This window comes from Halichoerus grypus, chromosome X (genome assembly GCF_964656455.1).
Source record: "Halichoerus grypus chromosome X, mHalGry1.hap1.1, whole genome shotgun sequence".
NCBI classification, from domain to species: Eukaryota; Metazoa; Chordata; class Mammalia; order Carnivora; family Phocidae; genus Halichoerus; species Halichoerus grypus.
The window spans coordinates 62,672,657-62,685,980 of NC_135727.1; the positions used below are offsets into that span (position 1 = coordinate 62,672,657).

General features: G+C 34.7%; 1 protein-coding gene across 3 annotated transcripts in view; it reads left to right on the forward strand.

Moving 5' to 3' along the window:
- BRWD3 (bromodomain and WD repeat domain containing 3) overlaps window positions 1–13,324 on the forward strand; it is a 192,900-nt gene that overhangs the window by 139,504 nt on the left and 40,072 nt on the right. For all 3 annotated transcript variants that reach the window (XM_078065011.1, XM_078065013.1, XM_078065012.1), the window contains 5 exons: window positions 7,494–7,601; window positions 9,257–9,381; window positions 10,880–10,962; window positions 12,099–12,210; window positions 13,192–13,253. In XM_078065011.1, coding sequence (XP_077921137.1) covers window positions 7,494–7,601; window positions 9,257–9,381; window positions 10,880–10,962; window positions 12,099–12,210; window positions 13,192–13,253 — 490 coding nt within the window. The remainder of the gene's footprint in view (window positions 1–7,493; window positions 7,602–9,256; window positions 9,382–10,879; window positions 10,963–12,098; window positions 12,211–13,191; window positions 13,254–13,324) is intronic.

Genomic DNA, 13,324 nt, shown 5'->3' on the forward strand with positions numbered 1-13,324 from the left:
AGCCTAATTCTCCCTCTTCCGCTCCCCCTGCTTGTGTTCCTTCTTGCTATGTCTCTCTCTGTCAAATAAATAAATAAAATATTTAAAAAAAAAAGAAATGGCATATGTATACAATGTAGTATTACTCAGCCATCAAAAAGAATGATATCTGGCCATTTGCAACAATGTGGATGGAGCTAGAGTGTATTACACTAAGTGAAATAAGTCAGATAAATACAAATACCATATGATTTCACTCATTTGGAATTTAAGAAACAAAACAGATGAACATATGGGAAGGAAGACAAAAAATGAGAGAGGGAAGCAAACCATAAGAGAGTATTAAGTATAGAGAACAAACTGTGGGTTGCTAGAGGGGAGGGGGGCAGCAAATGGGCAAAATGGGTAATTGGTATTAAGGAGGGCACTTGTGATAAGCGTACTGGGTGTTATATGTAAGTGATGAATCACTAAATGCTACTCGTCAAACCAATATTACAGTATAAATTAACTAACTGGAATTTAAATGAAACCTTGAAAAAAGCCAAAAATGAAATGATCATATGGTTTTTATCCTTTCTCTTATTAATGTGATACATCATATTAATAAGATTGATGAAGTGATGTGCAAATATTGAACCACCCTTGCAACCCAGGAATAAGTCCCACTCGGTCATCGTGAATATTTTTTTTTTTAATGTATTATTGGACTCGGTTTGGAAGTATTTTAATGAGTATTTTTGCATCCATGTTCATCAGGGATATTGGCCTGTAGTTCTCTTTTTTAGTGGTGTATTTATCTGGTTTTGGTATCATGCTAATGCAGGCCTCATAGAATGAATTTTAATGTTTCCCTTCCTTTTCTGTTTTTTGGAATAGTTTTAGGAAGTATATGTATTTACTCTTCCTTAAATGGTAGAATTTGCCTATGAAGCCTTCTGGTCCTAGACTTTTGTATGTTGGGAGATTTTTCATAAATGATTTAATTTCTTTGCTGGTTATTTTTGTGTTAAAGTTTTCTATTTCTTCCTGTTTCAGTTTTGGTAGGTTATGTTTCTAGGAATTCATCCATTTCTTCTAGGTTGTCTGATTTATTGGCATATAGTTTTTCATAATGTTCTCTTATAATGTTTGCATCTCTTTGATGTTGATTGTTATTTCTCCACTTTCATTGGTGATTTTATTTATTTGAGTCCTTTCACTTTTGTTTTTGTTATGTCTGGATAGAGGTATATAAATTTTGTTAATTTTTTTTTTTCAAAGAAACAGTTCCTGGTTTTGTTCATCTCTTGTAGTTTTCTTAGTTTCTATATCATTTATTTCTTCTGTAATCTTTATTACTTCCTTCCTTCTGGAATGGCTTTAAGCTTCAGTTGTTGTTTTCCTTGTTCCTTTAGTTGGAAGGTTAGGTTGTTTCTTTGAGATTTTTCTTGTTTCTTGAGGTAGGCCTGTATGGCTTATATGCTTCGCTCTTAGGACCACTTTTGCTATATCCCAAAATATTTTGGACTGTTATGTTTTCATTTCCATTTTTTACCATATATTCTTCAATTTTTTCTTTCATTTCCTGGTTGTCCCATTCATTGTTTAGTAGCATGTTGTTTAACCTCCATACATTTGTTGTCTTTCTAGATTTTTTCTTGTGGTTGACTTCTACTTTCATAGTATTGTAATCAGAAAAGGTGCATGGCATGACTTCAGTCTTTTTGTATTTATGAGGCCTGTTTTGTGACCTAATATGTGATCTATTTTGGAGAATGTTCCATGTGCACTTCAAAACAATGTGTATTCTGCTGTTGTAGGATGGAATGTTCTGAATATATCTGTTAAATCCATCTGGTCCAATGTGTCATTCAAAGCCATTGTTTCCTTGTTGATTTTCTCTTTAGTTGATCTACCCATTCACGTAAATGCGGTGTTAAAGTCCCCTACTATTGTTATGTTTTTACCAATTAGTTCATTTATGTTTGTTAATAACCACATTATATATTTGAGTGTTCATATGTTGGGTGCATACCTATTCACAATTTTTAAATCTTCTTGTTTGATTCTCTCCTTTATTATGCTATTGTGCCCTTTCCATCTCTTGTTAGTCTTTCTTTTAATGTAGTTTTTCTGATATTATTATAGCTGCTGTGGCTTTCTTTTGACCTGTATTTGAATGATAAATGTTTCTCCAGCCCCTTGCTTTCAATCTTCAGGTGTCTTTAAGTCTCAAATGCATCTTTTGTAGGCAGCACATAGATAGGCCTTGTGTTTTTATCCATTCTGACACCTTATGTATTTTGATTGAGCATTTTGTCCATTTACTTTCAGAGTAATCATAGATAGATATGTATTTATTGCCATTTTATTACTTGTTTTGTCCTTGTTTCTGGAGATTTTCTCTGATCCTTTCTAATCTTTGTCACTTTTGGTCTCTCTTTTCCCCACAAAGGGACCTGTTAGTATTTCTTGGCAGGGCTGGTTTTGCTGCCTTTGGGTCATGACTCCTTCAGTTTTTGTTTGTCTGGGAAACTCTTCATCTTTCCTTCAAATTCTGAATGGTAGCCTTGCTGGATAGGGTATTCTTGACTGCTACTTTTCCCCATTTAGCACTTTGAATATATCATGCCACTCCCTTCTGGCTGGCCAAGTTTCTGTTGAGAAATCTGCAGCTGCCTTATGTGTTTTCTCTTGTATGTTAAGGACTTCTTTTCTCTTTCTGTTTTTCAGACTTTATCACTAAATTTTGCACATTTAATTACAATATGTCTTTTTTTTTTACTTTTAAATTCAATGAATTAACATATAGTGTATTATCAGTTTCAGAGGTGGAGTTTAGTGATTCATCAGTTGCATATAACACCCAGTGCTTATTATTTCAAGTGCCCTCCTTAATGCCCATCACCCAGTTACCCCATCCCTCCACTCACCTCCCCTTTAGCAACCCTCAGTTTTTTCCTATAGTTAAGAGTCTCTTATCGTTTGGCTCCCTCTCTGTTTTCATCTTATTTCATTTTTCCCCCATTCTCCTATGATCCTCTGTCTTGTTTCTTAAGTTCCACATATGAGTGAAATCATATGGTAATTGTCTTTCTGTGATTGACTTATTTTGCTTAGCATAATACCCTCTAGTTCCATCCACATCATTGCAAATGGTAAGATTTTGGAGTTTTTTGATGGCTGAGTAATATTCTTTTGTATATATACACCACATCTTTATCCATTCATCTGCCAATGGACATCTGGGCTTTTTCCATAGTTTGGCTATTGTGGACCTTGCTCCTATAAACATAGGGGTGCAGGTACCCCTTTGGATCACTGTTTGTATTCTTTGGGTAAATACCTAGTAGTGCAATTGCTGGTTCCTAGAGTAGCTATATTTTTAACTTTTTGAGGAACCTCTGTACTCTTTTCCAGAGTGACTACCAGTTTTCATTCCCACCAACAGTATAAGAGGGTTCCCCTTTCTCCACATCCTTGCCAACATCTGTTGTTTCCTGACCTGTTAGTTTTAGCCATTCTGAGTTTTATAAAGTGGTATCTTATGGTTTTGATTTATATTTCCCTCATGCTCAGTGACATGGAGCATTTTTTCATGTGTCTGTTGGTGATTTGTATGTCTTCTTTGGATAAATGTCTGTCCATGTCTTCTGCCCATTTCTTGATTCGATTATTTGTTCTTTGGTTGTTGAGTTTGATAAGTTCTTTATAGATTTTGGATACCAGCCCTTTATCTGATAAGACATTTACAAATATCTTCTCCCATTCTGTAGGTTGTCTTTTGGTTTTGTTGACTTTTTCCTTTGCTGTAAAAAAGCTTTTTATCTTGATGAAGTCCCAATAGTTCATCTTTGCTTTTGTTTCCCTTGCCTTTGGAGACATGTCTAGCAAGAAGTTGCTGTGGCTGAGGTCAAAGAGGTTTCTGCTTCTGTTCTCCTCTAGGATTTTCATGGATTCCCATCTCACATTTAGGTCATTCATCCATTTTGAGTTTATGTTTTGTGTATGGTGTAAGAAAATGGTCCAGTTTCATTCTTCACATGTCTGTCCAATTTTCCCAACACCATTTATTGAAGAGACTGTCTTTTTTCCATTGGATATTCTTTCCTGCTTTTTCAAAAATTAGTTGACCCAATTACAATATGTCTTGGTATTGGTCTGCTTTTGTTTATTTTGAATGGAGTTCTCTTTGCCTCCTAGATCTGGATGTCTGTTTCCTTCCCCAGATTAGGAAAGGTTTCAGCTTTTGTTTCTTCAAATAAATTTTCTGCACCCTTTTCTCTCTCTCTTTTCCTTCTTCTGGAATTCCTATAATACACATGTTATTAGGTTTAATGGAGTCACTGAATTCCCTAAATCTATTCTTGTGTTACATAATTCTTCTTTCTCTCTTTTGTTCAGCTTCATTACTTACCATTACTTTGTCTTCTAGGTCACTAATGCATTTGTTCTTCCAAACTGCTGTTCATTGAATCAAGTATGTTTCTAATATCGTTTAATGCTCTCTTCATATCCGATTGATCATTTTTTAACTCCTTTGTCTCTGTGGTAATGGCCTCCCTGATGTCTTCTATTCTTTTCTCAAGCCCAGTATCATTATGATTGTTGCTTTAAATTCTCCATCAGGCATGTTACTTATATTTGTTTTGCTTAGATCTCTGGTTGTGTCCTTTTTCTTTCATTTGAGATGAATTCCTCCATCTTTGCATTTTTTCTAATTCTCTGCCTTCTGTGTGTTACAAATGCGAGTTATGTTTCCTGAAAGTATTGGCCTTCTGAAGAAGAGATTATGTAGTGCCCAGGGCCTGGCTCTTCAGGGAAGTATCTCAGGTATAAGCTGCTTCCACTCTGCTGTTGGGTTTTGGCTGTTCTATCCTTCAGGCCATTCATATGCAGAGGCTCTCCTTTCCTGCTCTGGGCTATGTTTGGTCCATGGCCTGAGTTTTAAGTAGGTGTGCTCTGGTCTGCTTGTGAAATTATTCCTGTCACCAACTCCACCAGAACTGAGGCCCTGCAGAGCTCTCTCGGCAGAATTCATGGTGTGGGCAGGTGCTTCTGCTGGTTTTCTATGGGAGGGCCCCACTGTGCTGGGAGTGAGGCAAGCTTGACTGAAAAGGGCAGTTGCACCAGAGCACAGGGGTACAGGGCTTGGTGTATGCAGGTTACGCAGCAGTGTCAGCACTGTGTTGCTTCTTGCAGGTAGCTCTGTATTTATACTGAGGGGCAGGAGAGGGAAATTACACCAATCAGCTTCTTTGTTCTCAGAGAGGTGTGTGAATGCTGTTTCTCCAGGATGTACTCCAAGAAGAGCAAATAATCTCCACATTGCATGTCCCATACGCTGTTCAGATAGCTGTGTCCATACTGTCTGCACCCGGGTTGTTTGCCTGCCTTCTCTCAAGGAACAGGGCAGTGCCCTCCTGCCTCTATTCCAGTCAAGCAAGCTATTCTTTAGAGGTCTAGGTTTTAAGCCTTTCTGGTTGCAAGAACTCACAAAATTCATCCCCTCTTATTTTCCAAGCCAGTGGTTTTTGGGAAACATTCTCATTGTGTGTTCCCCCTTTGAGCACCTCTCTCTCTCTCTCCCCTCTCCATGACCATGGCTCCCTCCCCTCTCCAGCACCTGCAGTCCATTTCTCCCCTAAACCAGGTCTCCATACTTCCTACCTTCTTCAGTGAGGCCTCTTCTCTACCTTTAGTTTTGGAGTTTGTTCTGTCAGTCTTCAGATCTATTTCTGGGATATTTAGGATGACTTGATAGTTATCTAGTTGTGTTTTGGGGACCATGAAAGCCTAGGGTCATCCTACTTTGCTGCCATTTTCCTCTAAGGGGAGTAATTTTTAATTAATCTTAGAAGACTTTATAAGATGTGGGGCACCTGGATGGCTCAGTCAGTTAAGCATTTGACTCTTGAATTTGGCTCAGGTCATGATCTCATTGTTGTGAGATTGAACCCCATGTTGTGCTCTACACTCAGCGAGGACTCTGCTTTGATATTCTCTCTCCCTCTGCCCACTCCCCCTGCTCTCTCTCTCTCTGTGTCTCTCTCTCAAATAAATAAATAAATCTTTACAAAAAGAACACTTTACAAAACAATACAAGGATCTGTACATTCTTTGATCTGATGAGATGCCTCTCTATAGGACCATATTTGTCTTGGTGGAATCACTAAACTTAGCATATGCTTATATGCTTCAAGACTGGTTTGTAGTAAGTAATGATAGTTGTTCAGGTAATGGAGGAGGTATATAAGTGAATTAGTCAGTGAAATACATAATGTTTTTAAAGAACTCATAAAACTCATAATTTTTTATAAAATCAGCTCTTAATGACAGCATTACTTTTTACTTTAAATGTTAAGCCCTCAGTATTTTGCCTGGAATGGCCATACCCACAGATCATTATGGCCTTTGAAAATGCTCATTCGCCAAAGTCTAACTTAAATGGCAACTTCTCCTGGATGTTATTCCTGCTTTCCATTTGCCTGCCACTCTTTCCTCCTGAGCTTTCACACCTAAATTATTTATCTCTTATGGGACTTAGTATATTCTGCCTTATGTTATACTCACGTGTCTGCCCATATCCTTGAGGGAAAGGATTTTATTTTGATATGTTAACCACGGCACCTAGTGCCTTGTACGCACATGTTCAATCAGTATTTGTTGAGTACAGGAAAAAATATATAATAAATGATATCTGAATAACATGTTTATTATTGATATTTTTACCCTTATAATTATGTTTATATAGTAGTATTTAAATCTTTTTAGTGTTCTACTTGTATTTTTAGGTATTAAAAATTCTGACTTAGAAACTGTTGATTGGTAGAGTATGTCAGTGTATTTTTTAAATCTCAGTATGTTTTTTTTAATGTTACTTTTTAAAAATTTTATTATCTCTACTACCACTTTAAAATTATTGGAACAAGAAACTTTTTTTTTAATGAATCAGAATATGGTGGTGAATGCTGTCCTAAGGAGGTGAAGGGTGTTAACTAAGCACTTGAATTCATTTTCTTTCCATACTATGCCTGTTCTGATGTTAATTCTTGCAAAATAAAATTTCTAATCCATTTGGAAATTAGTCTATTTAGTAACCTGTGGTTAGAATTACATATATATATATATATATATATATATATATATATACACATAAAATGTGTAGGCTATTAAAATTTGATATTTAGAATGTTAATTACAGTTTGAAATATAGTCCTTTAAAATATGACCAGTTTTGTGTACATTTGTCATTGATCCCTGTTTCTTCAGAAATTTATGAGGCAGCTAAGGGGAAAAGGATTGTGTATACAATATGTGTTTATATTATACAGTACCTAGTGCAGGGCAACACAGTTATGAGTACTGAATGAACATTATTTGATGGTGACAAATACCTTTATTATACATTTTTTTAAATTATAATTATGTTTGTTTTAAACAGAAGAAGACATTTGTAGCAGTATATATTGGGATATGTAGAGTTGTTAAATAGGGTGCTGCTGTTTAATACCTTATGTTTTTTGTTTCAGCTTATCTATTTCAGGCAAGGACATGAAGCTTATGTGCGGGCTGTAAGAAAGTCAAAAATATACAGCCTTAATTTACAAAAACAGCCATGGAATAAAATGGATCTCAGGGTAAATTTGACATTTTCATAAGTGTGCAATTGAAATAGCTTTGGAATTAAGTTATTTGCTTTTATGTTTTTTTCTCTTTCATACATATTTCACTGTTGATTGTGTATCTAAGATAAGATGATGCACCATACTCTTGTACAATTGAGTGTTACGGGTCATATTTTATGTTTCCTGAAATTTGTACGCTACCTGTTGTCTTGATTATTTGACTTAATTTCCTTCAAGCTTCAAGTCGTCTAGTGTATATACCTTTCTATATTTGGAGCAAAACGGTAGTTCCCTGGTGTGGACATTTCCCTCAGCAGTTTTGTACATTCTGGAAGCTCTATAAATTGACTGCGTGTGTGTACAGACACCCTTGAGGTTCTGGTGACTTTAAGATATAGTAAATATCATAAATCCCAAGAAACTCAGAACTTTGTGGTGCTTTATGGATTACCTATTTTAATATATTACCTTATAGCTACATGGTATTAAGTAAAATAGATATGTTTATTTTTTAGAGGAGTTTTTTTCTGACTGTAAATACATACTCATTCAGTCATTTATACATACATAGATACATACAAACAAACAGACATAAGGATACATACACCATCATTTCTAGTTAGGTTTATGGGTGTTTTCTTCTTTTATTTTTCCAAGTTGGAGAACAAGAGACTAAAGAGAATTTTACAATGGTTTCCAGGTAAATGAAGGATTGTTGTATGATGATGTTTAGCAGGAAGGATACATGAAAGCATGTATATTTATTGAAATAAAGCTTTAGACATGTGTAAAATATTATATTAAGGTTGTAAGGTACCAAAGTATCTTATCCGGCGACCTTTACACAGTCATCTCCTGGTAGATAATGATGCTACCATCTATTCTGAATCAGGTGAAAGTTGAGTTGTAAGGTTTTTTACTTTTTTATTTTTATTTATTTTTATTTTTTGAGAATCAAGGAATGAATAAAACATATGATTTTTTATTTTTTAAATTCTAACCCTGTGGCTCTAGGAAACTGCAAGAGGCAGCATATGTGTGGGGCAAGAGTCTGGGTTTTGGAATATGACCTGAATTTTAATCCAGATCTAATATATATACACACACCCAAGTGTATAACTTTAAGCAAGTCACTATACCCACGAGGCTCAGTTTTGTCATCTGTTAAGTGTTACTAATAATCAATTATAGGGGTGGTTTGTAAAATAATATTGTGGGCATTAAAAAAAAATGTAAGTCCTTTCCCCAAATATATACATGCATGTCTACCCACATACTTAATACTGTATTTCTGCTGGAAGAGTGATTCTTAACTAGGCAGAGCATCATAATCCCCTTGGGAGTTCTTTCAAAATACATATGACTAAGCTTGTACCCTTGACCTACTGAATTCAATTTTATAGGAGTAGGGTTTAAGAATATGAATTTTAAAAATGTTCTCAAGGGGCTTCTGTTGCTTATCCTTGGTTTAGAGCCCTGCAATATACTACAGCCTGCTATTAAGGGTCAAGAACCGTGTCTTACTGCCTTTAGCACTTAGTGGAATGCTTAATACTTGGTGGATATTCAGATAATTTTTAATTGTTCGAAAAATAGTGAAATACTATGCAAATGTTAGGCAATTACTTATATTGAAAGTAATAATTTATTGGTATTCTCATGAATAGGAACAAGAATTTGTTAAGATTGTAGGAATCAAATATGAGGTTGGACCACCTACGCTATGTTGCTTGAAGCTTGCGTTTCTGGACCCCATTTCAGGCAAAATGACTGGAGAATCTTTTTCCATTAAGTGAGTAGCTATCTCTGGTTGTGTGTGTGTGTCTATGTGTTTTAATCCCTGTCATGTATTCTGCAGAGTACAGGACTTAATGGGAGAGACAATAGTATAGTACTATAGGCTTTAGAGTTTTAAAGACCTGACGAGCACGGAGTGTTATATGCAACTAATGAATCATTGAACACTACACCAAAAACTAATGATATACTATATGTTGGCTAATTGAATTTAAATTAAAAAATAAATAAAGACCGGGATTTAATGTTTAATTTTTGGTCTGTTTCTCCACATAATACTGTGTGTGTGTGTGTGTGTGTGTGTGTGTGTGTGTGTGTATGTATGTGTATAAAAACTTGCATGAGTATGCATGCATGTGTGTGTAGCTAATATATATGTAATGTAATGTGTGTGTGTGTGTATATACAGTTGACCCTTGAACAATGTGTAGGAGGTTATGGGCAATGACCCCCACACAGTTGAAAATCTGCATATAGCTTTTGACTCCCGAAAAACTTAACTTATAGCCCGCTGTTGAGCAGAAACCTTACTGATAACATAAAGTTTTGACTAGTATGTATTTTGTATGTTTTATGTGTTATATTTAGTATTCTTACAATAAAGTAAGGTAGAGAAAATAAAACATTGGTAAGAAAATCATAAGGGAGAGAAAATACATTTACAGTACTATATTTATTGAAAAAAAATCTGCATATAAGTGGACCCACACAGTTCAAACCAATATTGTTCAAGGGTGGATTGGAGATATATATATATGTGTGTGTGTATATGTATATATATATATATCCATGAGCAAGTTACTTAACCTCTCTGAATTTATGCCTTCATCGGCAAAATGTAAATGTTAATAACTTCTCAAGATTGTTGTGATGAATTAAAAGAAAAACCTTTATAAATGCCTAACTGTGGTTGAAACATGGTAGTTGCTTTTATTTCTGTTAATAATAATAGGAATAGCTAATCAGTGGTTCATTTCTTAAAGTTTGAAATCTAAGGAGATGAAAGAACATGAATTCATACTTTTCTTAAAGAGGACTTAATATAAAATACCTTATATTAAGCTTTAAGGATCTTCATTGGTGTCTTTATGTTTTTGAAGTGATATAGTAGTAGGCAGGGGACTCCCAAACAAATAAAAGCATATGGAGTTTAATTAAAGCCATTTGCAGGAACCTTGAGACTTGCAACGGTTTTTAAGTGGCTCCACGTTAAACATATATCTCTAGATATTTAGTAACATAAGCTGCTATATTTGTATATTGATTTTTTTTTTTAAGATTTATTTATTTGAGAGAGAGAGAATGAGAGACAGAGAGCATGAGAGGGAGGAGGGTCAGAGGGAGAAGCAGACTCCCTGCTGAGCAGGGAGCCCTATGCGGGACTCGATCCCGGGACTCCAGGATCATGACCTGAGCCGAAGGCAGTCGCTTAACCAACTGAGCCACCGAGGCGCCCTGTATATTGATTTATATGTGCTTTATTTTTTGTACAGGTATCATGACATGCCAGATGTCATTGACTTCCTTGTGCTACATCAGTTTTATAATGAAGCCAAAGAAAGGAACTGGCAGATAGGTAAGTATAAAATTCTCACTTAATAACTATTAAGTTTGAAATAGAGTAACTTTTTAAGTCCAATTTAATAGACATAAACTAGTTTAACATGTAGTTGGTAAAAGCTGTTAGCCAAATTAGAAAGATCAAATTAAATTTTCCTCTCAGTTGTGTTTGGGTGATTTTTTATGCACATTGTATGTGGCATATAACCTCTAAACTTTCTGCAAATACCTAAGCTGTTAGAATACAAATGTGAATTACAAAGAAAATCATCAAATGTCAGTTGCCCTAATATAAAATACTTAACACTTGGGCTCTTAAGCAGACCATTACTGATTGTGGTTTTCTTTCTTTCTCTTTTTCTCCCTCTTTGTCTGTCTGTCACTCTTGTCTTTCTCTGTCTGTCTCTGTTTCTTTCTGTACCTCTACCTCTTTCTACCCCTTTTCTCTTCCTCTCTCCCGCCCTCCCTCTTCTCTCCCTTCCTTACCTCCTCACTAGCTATTTGATCTTGGGCAAGTTTTTCATCTCTCTGTGTCCCACTTCCATTATCTGTATAATGGGAATCATAACAAAACACACCTATAAGGTTGATGTGAGCAATAAATGAGTTTATATATAGGAAACTCTTAAAATGGTACCTAAGTACTTAAAATTTATACTATGTAAATGTTTGCTATTAGTACTTTTAAATTCTCCTTTTTTATGTGGGAGAAAATTTTTGTTCACAGTGGTTTGGTTTTATAATCCTTATCCCTTAAGAGGCAGAAAATTAGTATGAAGAGATTTTTAAAGGCAAAAAGCTGAAAGCGAAAAGGAAAAGGAAAAGAAACAACTGTAGTAACATGTATAGTACAAGAAAAAGTATGCCTAATGATGATCCTAAATAATTGATAAAAGATTATATGTGGTAGCATTTATTTAAGAAGACATGGACATATCTGATTTATTTCAGAAAGATTACTAGTACTTAGAAATCAAAATCCTTAATGAAGGTAAAATGTAAAATTTACTCATCTGGGAAACTCAGATTGAAACCTCTAATAATGCTAGATACAATGCTACTTCTGTGTCCAACACAAAGCAGCAATTTAGAATGTGAACAAAGCTATTATTCTCAAAAACATCCTTTTAAGAATTTCTAAAAACATTATAGGTGATAGATTCCGCAGTATAATAGATGACGCCTGGTGGTTTGGAACTGTGGAGAGTCAGCAGCCTTTTCAACCAGAGTATCCTGATAGTTCTTTCCAATGTTACAGTGTTCAGTAAGTACAGTTATGGTATTTTATGCCTGATATAATACTGTAGTACTATATGGACTTTCTATAAACCGTATTAGGAATAATACCTTGTTAATATGACTTATCTTTATCTGACCTGTAAGGAAGTAATCATAGTACCTCTAAGGAAGGAATTTGATGATAAACCTCTTGGGTCCAGTATGCATGCTAAAACAAAGCAGTAACTGAAGACTTATTTCTACCTCCCTTATGCCTGTATTTTCTTTTAAATATTTCTGTTTTAAACAAGAATTACAACTATTATTTCACGAAGAATACTGAAATTAATTCAGTGTTTAAAGTAATTGTTATAGCTGTAATATAGCAACAAATATTAGTAACCAGTCCTTTATTTAATGGTATGAATTCTAGGCAGAGGTATTATGTTTGGATGTACTATTTGTCTGCAACATTTACTTTAGTTCATTAAATACCAGCATTGTAAGATTCCTAATAAATGAAGTTCTCTTCTCAAGAATGATAAAGGTTTATTCTGTGAAGATTGACTTTTAGTCTCCATATTGCTGACGAAAAGGGAATAATAAAATTTTGGAGATGCTGTAATACTTACGCTGTTAGGCTAAAGTAGATTATCCTACAGAAAGAATTGATCTATCAAACTGACTTTTTTAACCTGAAAAGAATTTTCCAAAGAGATCTTTATTCATTCTGTATCCTGGCTTAATATTGAATACATGCTGGATTGGAATTAAAAAAAAAAAAAAGCCAAGTAAAACTAAGTGTAAGCTTACTGCTCTCTATATTTCATATTGGTGGACTATTCTCTATTTTTCTCTAATTTTCTTTGTTTTCTCTATTAAAGGTTTATTATTTATGTAAGTGAAATTGTACTTTAAGGAAAATTGTATTGCTGTTTCCAAATTTTACCCCAGGAAGTCATGCAAATTATGCTAATATATAAAAGTGTCATGTGAATTTGATTAGTATCTTGTTATTTTTTAATAGCTGGGACAATAATGAGAGAGAAAAGATGAGCCCCTGGGATATGGAGCCAATTCCAGAAGGAAGTAAATATGCTTTTAAAAATGAATTATAATTCTTCTAAAAGAAAAATGTCAGTAGCATAATATTGGAAACT